Source organism: Silurus aristotelis, assembly GCF_946808225.1.
Source record: "Silurus aristotelis genome assembly, chromosome: 13".
Lineage (NCBI taxonomy): Eukaryota > Metazoa > Chordata > Actinopteri > Siluriformes > Siluridae > Silurus > Silurus aristotelis.
In genome coordinates, this window is record NC_139586.1 from 4,985,324 (window position 1) to 4,995,264 (window position 9,941).

Sequence of the window (9,941 nt, forward strand, 5' to 3'; positions counted from 1 at the left end):
TTTGTGCTGTTGAAATTCAGATGCCATACAGAAGAAATTCAGCCTTGTGCTTTTTCAACCGCTGTGATCCAAACTGTAGTTTTCATCAGGAAATACTGGAACCGTGCAACGTCACAAAGATTAAATGACTAAACATTTTGACGATTTTGTTTGTTAACAATGACAAAATGACTTGTTATTCTCATGGCACTCAGCTGCTCATTGGCACACATGCTTACTTTTGAGATATGAACTAAGGATTTGGAGAAAAGGCTTTTGAAAGAAATCCATTGTTTGCTGCTGTTTGTACTAATTGTGGACAAATGCACTTACTGGTTTACAAATATTAAGAATGATTTTAAAAAATGCCCCAAAGCAACTGAGAAAAACTAAGTTTATAATGAGCAAGCCAGTCGTGACTTATAACATTTATTACATTATGAACACAGAACATTTATAATACATAATAAAAAAGGAGTACCCACACCCTGGTTATAAACACATATAGGATGCAGTGCAGGATCATACACAGCACCAATAGCAATAAATATTTTGGAAACTTCAACTTTCACTTATCTGTAGATACATTATCTTAACCTGAACATTTACTAACAGGTAGGGAGGTTTTTTTCATACAGGTGTTTATCTGATCCAACCTCGACCCAAATCTGTGTATCACCTCTTATGGATTTCTAAAAATCCTTTTTAGTCATTACATCCAGCATGACAGTGCCAGCTTACATATAATGGAGTGGAAAATCTTCAGTGACCTGCTTTATAGGTTTAAACGTAACCCTATTGAAGACCATTGGGATGATTTAAAATGCTGATTTAAAATGCCCAGGTCTCTTTACCTCACCTACATCAGGGCCTGGCTTTAATATGCCTTTGTGGATGAACGAGCACAAATCTTCACAAGCGCACTCCAAAATCTAGTGAAACATCTTTCTGGAAGAGTGGAGGTTATTATAAGAGCAAATGGCTCTCAAATGGAACGGGATGTTTAAAAACAAACAAAAAGCATATAGAGTATATAAAGAGACTCATTTTTCCACAATAGTTTTAGCCGTATGCTAGTAGACATCTTACATAAATTTCTTTTTTTTTTCCAGAAAGAAAAAAAAACCTGGGACTGGAGCATTCAGATGATGTCAACTACCTACGTAAAAGAATTTACCCTATCACTGGGAGATCATGAGTTTGAAGAACAAAGCAGGCAGTGTTCTCAAAAACTGGCCGAGTGAGAGGCAAAATACTTTCTCTTTCCTGGCCGTCACAGTGACACGACCCAGTTGTAAGAAATTATGAGCTCATGTATACAGATGACATTTAAATTAAAGGCATTTGGCAGACGCTCTTATCCAGAGCAACTTGCAATTATCATATTTATTCAACTGAGCAGTTGAGTAATAAGGGCCTTGCTCAAGGGCCCGGGAGTAGCATCTTGGACCTTGAACTTATGACCTTCTGATGACATGTCCAACAACTTAATCTCTGAGCTGCCACTCAGGTAGATTTTGCTTAAGTGTTTAACACTGCTGTTGTGTGTTAATATCATCATCAATTAATAGAATTGGTCTCATTAACTAACATTCATAAAAAACAGTAATATTACTTTCCTTTCTTTCAGAATTTATTCTATGTTTCAGTCCTATACAGATCGAGACAAAATGTGTGACACTCCAGGACACGTTACATACAGATAAAAACACATAAAACAATTAAGAAACAACTATTAAAACATTAGAAAACGTTCAGTTGTTGTGTGTTAATTGTGTTATGTTTTATCTGTATGTAAAGTGTCCCTGAGTGTCACGTAAGGCTTCGATAAACAAAATTTATTCTTATCCCTTTTTTTTTTTTCAACTGTATTGTCATCCAGCTAACATGGCAACATGGTGAAAAATTAGTTTATGAATTAAGCTATATTAAAATGAGATAGAAAAACCATAAATAATTATAATATTCAAATAAAAAATTATTTATTCCCAAAATGCATCCCAAAGATTTCACATGGAATCTGTTGCACGTTCTTTTAAGTACCTGTTGAAATGGTTCTGAATCACGTAGGCTTTCAAGAGACAGAACAGTTTACTTAGTATTGACGTATATGTACGTTCCAGTAGAATAAATACATTCACCTGTAAATGGTGCGATTTTTTTTTTTCTTGGTTTAGTTGCAGTTGCTGAAAATCTGCTAAAACTACAGGTTCAAGGAAAACTGTATCAGAAGTGGCTCTTCTACATCTCTGAACGCAGGAACAGGAACACCTACGCACCGTGCACTCACACTGCACACAAACCATAACATCTTTGGGCAGGACGTGTCATGGGTGCAAGCTCCATCTATATCCATCCTGGTATTCAGCCTCAGAGTTTCATTCTGCATCCTCTGAATCGTACTTAAAATCCTGCATGATTTCACTCAAAGACTCCTTGTTTTTTATGATGCTGGGGGAAAAAAATAAACAATAATGAGAAATTTGATTGAAACGCACAGAGGGACTGTAAGTATTTGGACACTTGCTATTTAATATAATTCCACTGCATTTGTTAATTAAAAATGTACACAGTATTTTGACTTTGAATTCTGTTTCTCTCACTACAGCTGGACTGATGATGTTAATGAAATTCATGTTCAGGAAACAACAGTTAATAATCAGCATGCTGGTGTGCTACTCAACATTCCACAACACACCCTCAGACTATTGATACAGAAAGAAAAAAAGAGAAGCCAGCAGTCATAACCTGAAAGCAGCAGGAACAAAAAAACAGCCATAAAGAAAAAGTGAAATGAACTTCAATTTTCTGTTCCTATGAAGCAAATTCAAACTGTTTTGGAACAATATCAGTAACAAGATCAGTACTTTCTGATCTATTTAGCATATATGTCCTTTTTTTGTTTGTTTGTTTATTCTTGAACCGAAATGTCTTTACAAGCACAAACAAAAACAACCGGGCCTTCTGTTCCAGTACTTTTGGACGCTGATTTTGTTTAGAGCATAATTTCATCTCTTTGGCTTAGTACCTGAATCCACAAAAAGATTCTTCCCAGATTTATGTACTTATCCAAAGGGATGTAATTCTATTTCAACAAGATAAAGACTCCAAACCAACAGCCAAAATAATTTAAAAAGTCTGGGCATCTCTAAACCGGTCTGAAACCCTGAGAAACTGAAGACAATTAGTCAAGACAAACCTATGACGTCTCAACTATAGATGTCCTAATGTTTATTGTGCGGTCTGAATACTTTTCCTCTTTCAATATATTTTATCATATAAAATGGATAAAAGCAGTAGTATTATCAGTGTACTATCAGTAGTAGTAGTAGTAGTAGTATTATCAGTGACTATCAGTGACAGACTGTTACTTCCTGTGTCTGAAGGAGCGATACAGACGCTCTTTTCTCCCTGCTGCTATTAGAATTTACAATCAAAGCTGCTCCCAGTGAACCAGTCACTAAAATATACACTGTTATTACTGTTTAACTGCAATATTAACAATAACAAAGTATTTTAAAAACATGTGCAATAACAGAAATTTCAAAACCGTGCAATATTACCTGTGTGCAATATGTGTTAGAGTAACTACTTACTCATGGTCTCTTTTTTCTTCTTTTGTATTTATACATTGTGTTGTGTATAATACTCTATACTGTATTATGTCTCTATTCTTTTATATATTTTCTTTGCCGCTGTAACAGAGGAATTTTCCCACCGTGGGACGAATAAAGGTATATCTTATCTTATCTTATAATAAATAACAAAAACAAAAGTGTCTGAATACTCACTTCCCCTCCCTGGATTACAGCCAGAAATTTAACGGGATGTTCAAAGAAAAACGGAATAATACAGAATACAATAATGCCACTCTTACGTCTGTTTGATCTCCTGGACCTTCTCCTGATAGCTCTGATCTTCTGGATGATCTTGTGCACTCTGTTTGGCCAGCTGTAATTGTGCTGTCTGTAAGAAAGATTATTAATAGTCAAAATTCCCATTCAATGTAGTTACAGTGTACAAGAAGCCTAAAAGTAAAAACTCCCACTGCGCAACCGAGACAATTCTATGAAATGAGGAGAAGTATGGAAGTCCTAAGAGGCCATGCATTAGAATTAAATTTTCTTTCTTGTTTTCTTTTGATCATGACTTAATTTATCCACACACCTGCTGCCAAAAATAGTGATTATTATCCATGATGCTGCATCTACTACATTTCTTGTGATCAGAACTTAATTTTTCTGTGTATTTGGCATTTTCTAGAGGCAGCATCATCGTAACCATAACCATTTGTAGCAGCGGGAGCATGGACAGAAAATGTAAGTACTGATCACGAGGAAACTGTTTATGACAATATCAGAAGAAAATTAAGTCTTGATAATGAGAAAACAAACAAAAAAATATTTTATAATGCATGGTCCCTTCTGCAGAATAGACTATGTGTGTGTGTGTGTGTGTGTGCGCGCAATACATACCAACTCTAATTTCTGTTTCTCCTTGGTTTGCAGCTTCTCGATGTGTTCGGAAAGATCCGCTCGGTCGAAGTCCTGATGAAGGCGATCTTTAATCTCCAGCATCTCTTTGGAGATGCCACAGAACGCTTTGGTGATCTCGTGAACCAGCTGTCTGTAATGCTCAAAGTCATAATGTGGGCTTGTCCTCAGGTACGCCTCATGACCTCTGCAATAAACACAAGGCAATCGCATTAAAAACACAAACACACAAACACTTATGCTTCCAACACATCAATCTGGAGAACTGACAGTTTCCATGATGTCTAATAAATGGACTTTAATTAATATCAACAGTCTGCTACAACGGTTTAGGACCTCAGTTTGCAGGTACAGTTCTGCATTTAGGTAGCCATCACTGAACAGTGCACCTCAACTGTGATGGAAATTTAGTGCCACCCAAACAGAGGATTGGTGCCCTTTCCATTCCGGTTCCTCTCAAGGTTTCTTCCTCATACCATCTCAGGGAGTTTTTTATTGCCACTGTCGCAACTGGGTCACTCGGATAAACTTAAAAGGAACAAATTCAATTCAATTCAACTCATTTTTATTTGTATAGCGCTTTTAACAATGAACATTGTCTCAAAGCAGCTTTACACAGATAATGCGGTGATTAAAAGTGAATATGTTCTTTATAAAATTAACAGGCACTAAACTTATATATTCCAACTTTATAACCTTTTTACCTCTGGAAAAACTGCTGAGACAATGTCCATTATTAAAACACATCGCACCTTTTGACACTGAGCTCACTGTAATGAGATCATGAATATTATTCATGCCACATCTCAGTAGTTTGAATGTTCTAGTGAATATAAACTTACTGAGCACTTTATTAGCGCTAAGCACTGAACAATGTCTTTAATTTTTATGTAACCATAAGGATATTTAATAATCCATGTTTCTCTCCTAGTCGCCCCTCTACTCTACTTCTATTCATATTTCTCTACATCAAGTTAAACCTGCTCCTAAAGCACCCGTGACCAGTGATCCTGTTCCTATCTTACTTTATGATCTGCCTGATTCCTCCTGACGTCCTACCACTGGATGGAGTTCTTTCAATTAGCGATCACTCTGTTTAGTTCAGGATGGTTCCACACAAGATCCATGAAGTTACTGAGCATCTCTAGAACTATAAGGATGGATTTGGACTGTAAGTAACATATAAAAAGGTTTACTGTAATGGCTTAAGTTACTTGTCTTACTACAGTTGGGATGAACAGTTCTGCACTTCTGGATCTTTTCATGGTTTTATTCCTTAGATCATCTCAGGGAATATTTCCTTGCCGTTGTCACCACTGGCTCACTAGGGATACATTAATAGGATCTAACATAAAAATGTACATTTATTACCATTTACAACCCATATTGCATCACTCATTACCCAGTCTGCCTCTGGAAGCAACATCAGAACAAGAACTATGCATCAGAATCCCCATGAAACACGTTTCCATGACAGAGCAGTTGCACACTGACTAGAGTAAAGAGGTCTAAAGCTTTAGGACCTCGAGACTCTAAAGCAGTGAAACATGTCGTCTGGAGAAATGAAATATAGTTAACTATCTGCCAGTCTCATGTACAAATCTTGGTTGTGCAAAGAGGACATTTGGGACTGCAGTTTGCACAAGAGATTCTGAATTAACGCATCAATCACCGAACAGCACACTTCCACAATGATAAAGCTTTTAGGAATGGACATTCAGTGCCACCCAGATGATAATGGGTTCCCTTTGTGTCTGGTTCCTCTCAGTGTTTCTTCCTCAGACCATCTCAGGAGTTTTTCCTTGCCAATGGTTCACTCAATGGGGATACATTTCTAGCCATTAACTGATAAATGCACATTTTATAACCTCTTTAAAACAGTTTTTGGACAGTGCCCACTGTTAAAGTTGCTATACAAATATAACTAAATCAATGAATAGTTAGAATTGTAAGTGTATCTGCGACCAAATCCATTTCCATCCGGCTATTGAATTCACACAAATATATTTGAGCTGATACAGTTTTATAGTCTCAAAGCAGCTTTACACCAAAAAAAGCAGCAGTAATGCTATATAAAAGAATGTGTACGCTTATTGCATATAAATTAGTTTTCTAATATCCCTGATAAGTGAGCCAGTGGTGACAGTGGCAAGGAAAAAACCCTGCGTTGGTATGAGGAAAAAAACTTGAGAGGAACCAGACTTAAAAGGGATCCCGTCCTCATCTGGGTGGCACCGAGCATCCATTTGTTGCAGTTCCATTGTTGAGGTGTGTAGGTAAAGGTGCATAAATACAGAACCATTCATGCAACTTGTGGTCCTGAGCCATTGTAGTAGTAATGTTGATATCAACTACAGCCCGAATCAGTCCCCAAAGTTCTTGAGTTGCTCAGTGGCTTCAAGGATCTTTAGGCTGGAGATGTGGAACAATCCCCAGCTGCACAGAGTGGTCTCCAATTGAGTAGGACTCCATCCAGCGGAAAGGAGAGAGAAAAAGAGAAAGAAATAATTTGTATACTTTCACCCAGAGGCAATATATATATATATATATATATATATATATATATATATATATATATATATATATATATATATATATATATATATAAATAAGAGAAAAGCATTGGGCCCAAGACAGATCTTTGCAGAACACCAGACTTTACATCAGAAAGCATAGAGAACTCTTTTCTATCAAGTAGGATATTAAGTGTCAAAGATCAAGAATAGTATAGCTCTCTGACTATCCAAACAAAGGACATGAAAATGCCAATGTTATTGTTATTGTAAGCATGCTAGATGGCCCTGGTGTCACAAACTCGAAATCTGATTGGTTAAAGCAACAGCCTTCTGTGTCATGTACATTTTTAAGATATAGACAGAGAGAAACTATGATATGAAGAGTATATAATATTGGGAATTGTTTATTACATATTTATGGAAATAAATATTAAAAAGCAAACGTCAGTGATTCTGATAGGGTTTATGCCAGCAGAGAAGAGCTTGCTGCCAATGAGTAATACTGTACTTATGCCAACTGTAAGATCTTCTCATTCTGATGATTGATGTGAATGTGATGTGAAACTGTTGGTCCACGGCTGCACGATGCATTTTGTGACGTCACCGTACGGATGAGTCGGTGAAACACTCAAGCACGCGCGCGTACAACACGTTTATTTACTTTTTTGCTAAAGACACCGGACTTACTCTTCAAACAGTTTATACGCCTCCATGCGCTCAGTCTGAAGGGCATAAAAACGCCGGACCAAACTTTTAAAATCTGAGGAGACCTTAAAGAAATAAAAACAGCTTCAAAATCCATGTAGAAGAAATAATTTCCTAAACATAAACTGCTCCTAACCTTTTACATACTATAATAATAATAATAATAATAATAATAATAATAATAATAATAATAATAATAAATAACAATAACAATAACAATAATAATAATAATAATAATAATAATAATAGAGTTCATTAATCTACCATGTCTGCACCAGAGCTGCTCATGTCTTCCCTCGTCGTTCTGCAAATTCATTTATTTTACTTCCGGGAACTGAACTTCAAAATGAAAGTCACCTCTTAACACTGCTTCCTGTACGACCTTTATCCGGGAGCCTCCGACTCTTCCTGTTCAGAGAGCCCACATGAGTCAGAATTCAAAAATGAACTTGTGAAAATTGTGTGGTTTGTGTTTATTTTAGTTAATGCACGTGTCATAAAGTGCAACCCTCATGTTTATTAGCTCCAAAACCTCCAGGAAATAGCAGTCGGATTGAAAGTCTTGCAGATAATCGAATACAAATCATTTTATTTCTTAAATCATGACAGAATTTGGACCTTATGTGCAAGAGACTCAGCAGGACGTCTTCAGGATGTCAAATCACTACAGCACAAAACTGAGAGGAGTTGAAGGAAATATTCTTACAGGCAGGAACTACGAACTGGAGAGCCGGCCATTGTTCTTACTGCTCCCACATGGTGCAGTCAGAATGATGTCATATTAGACCCTACCCTGGGAGGATGTAAACCCAGAATCGTCTATATATTAGCAGTTTTTCCTTGCCACAGTTGTACTGGCTCGCTCATGAGGGATAAACTTAGAAGAAACAAACTTATAGGCACTAAACCTATACATTCCAAAGTCATCACCTTTTTATCTCTGTAATGCTGCTTTGGGAAAATGTCCATTGTTAAACACACTACACAAATCAAACTGAATTGAATTGAAAATACGACTCAGTTGGGGGAAAAAACAGTCCATCCAGAGTGATGTTCTGTATATTTCTTCCAGATTGAACAGTCGATCTTGTATTTAAAAGTCTGTATGTTGATCAATCAAAAGCAGAAACTCCGTCATTTAAAACTCCAGAGGTTCTTTAAAGCTGTTCTTTAAAGTTTTCCCCTGGGTTTTAAAATGTGTGTCCATGGGAATTTGTGCAAGGTGTACAGTGTGGTTGATGTGTAGGCATCATGTTAACAGAGGCAAAATCCTTTGCCTTAAAATCATATCAAGTGAAGTCAAGAAGCTTTTATTGTCATTTCAACCGTATATAGCTGACGCAGTACACAGTGAAATGAAACAACGTTCCTCCTGAACCCTGGTGCTACATACAACAACAATCACAGAAAACAGAAAACACAGGGCTGAGGACTAGTACATGTCCTCGCCACATAAAGCGTATTGTGTGCAACCTGGTGCAAAGACAACACAAGACAGTGTAAAACAAATACACAAAACACAAGATACAAAATAGCTCTGCCAGTAAACCTGGTGTATATCACACACTGTGGTGTGTAAGTAACAAAGTGAACAGTAACACAAATGTAAACAAAATGTTGTTGCAATATGTTGTGCCCACCCCCAGAAAAAAACAGCCATTAAACCTTCTCGAGCAAACTGAACTGTTTACTATCAGTTTTGGTAGGTGGTGTTCAGTGCTGTTAAGTTCAGGTTTATTTTTATAGTGCATTTACATTTACATTTTCGGCATTTAGCAGACGCCCTTATCCAGAGCGACATACATAAGTGCTTTGAGTCTCTAGTAATGAATAAATCTACACTGGTACACCAGATTACAAACTTAATATAAATATAACCCTTGAATTCTACAAACTTGGAAAGTGCTAATTTAAGTGTTTTAGGAAGAGGTTGGTCTTCAGTCGTCGCTTAAAGATAGTCAGGGACTCTGCTGTACGGACATCTAGGGGAAGCTCATTCCACCACCTCGGTGCCAAAACAGAGAAGAGCCTTGAAGTGTAAAATTTAACAATTGACATTGTCCCAAAGCAGAGATAAATAGATTATAATAGTCAGAAGTGGAAAGTGACAAATTTTTTTTACTCATGTTACTGTTATTGGGTAGGTTTTTTTTGTGTGCTATTTGTAGTTTTGTAGTTTAGTAGTTTTATTTTTTTGTAGTTTAATATTTATTGTTTTATTATTATTATTATTGTTGTTGTTTTATTT

At 36.6% G+C, this 9,941-nt stretch overlaps 1 protein-coding gene and 1 long non-coding RNA gene across 2 annotated transcripts; both read right to left on the bottom strand.

Annotated features, from left to right (window-relative positions):
• Nucleotides 1-395: 395 nt before the first annotated feature.
• On the bottom strand, nt 396-8,092 carry rex1bd (required for excision 1-B domain containing). Its single transcript, XM_083558824.1, has 5 exons — nt 7,958-8,092; nt 7,676-7,758; nt 4,455-4,659; nt 3,857-3,945; nt 396-2,430 (listed from the first exon to the last, which is right to left on the bottom strand). The coding sequence occupies exons 1-5, from the start codon at nt 7,979-7,981 to the stop codon at nt 2,358-2,360; spliced, it is 474 nt and encodes a 157-aa protein (XP_083414950.1). The 5' UTR covers nt 7,982-8,092; the 3' UTR covers nt 396-2,357.
• Nucleotides 2,912-3,848, bottom strand: LOC310735763. Its single transcript, XR_014536376.1, has 2 exons — nt 3,331-3,848; nt 2,912-3,292 (listed from the first exon to the last, which is right to left on the bottom strand). It is a non-coding gene; the product is annotated as an uncharacterized lncRNA (long non-coding RNA).
• Nucleotides 8,093-9,941: the final 1,849 nt, after the last annotated feature.

What these genes read in the sequence shown, in the direction of transcription:
- rex1bd (XM_083558824.1), bottom strand. Translation starts at nt 7,981, where the DNA reads ATGAGCAGCTCTGGTGCAGACATG. An exon ending in GCGTATAAACTGTTTGAAGA is followed by an intron (nt 4,660 to 7,675) that starts GTAAGTCCGGTG and finishes TGTTTATTGCAG; the next exon opens with AGGTCATGAGGCGTACCTGA. An exon ending in AGAAACAGAAATTAGAGTTG is followed by an intron (nt 3,946 to 4,454) that starts GTATGTATTGCG and finishes TCTTTCTTACAG; the next exon opens with ACAGCACAATTACAGCTGGC.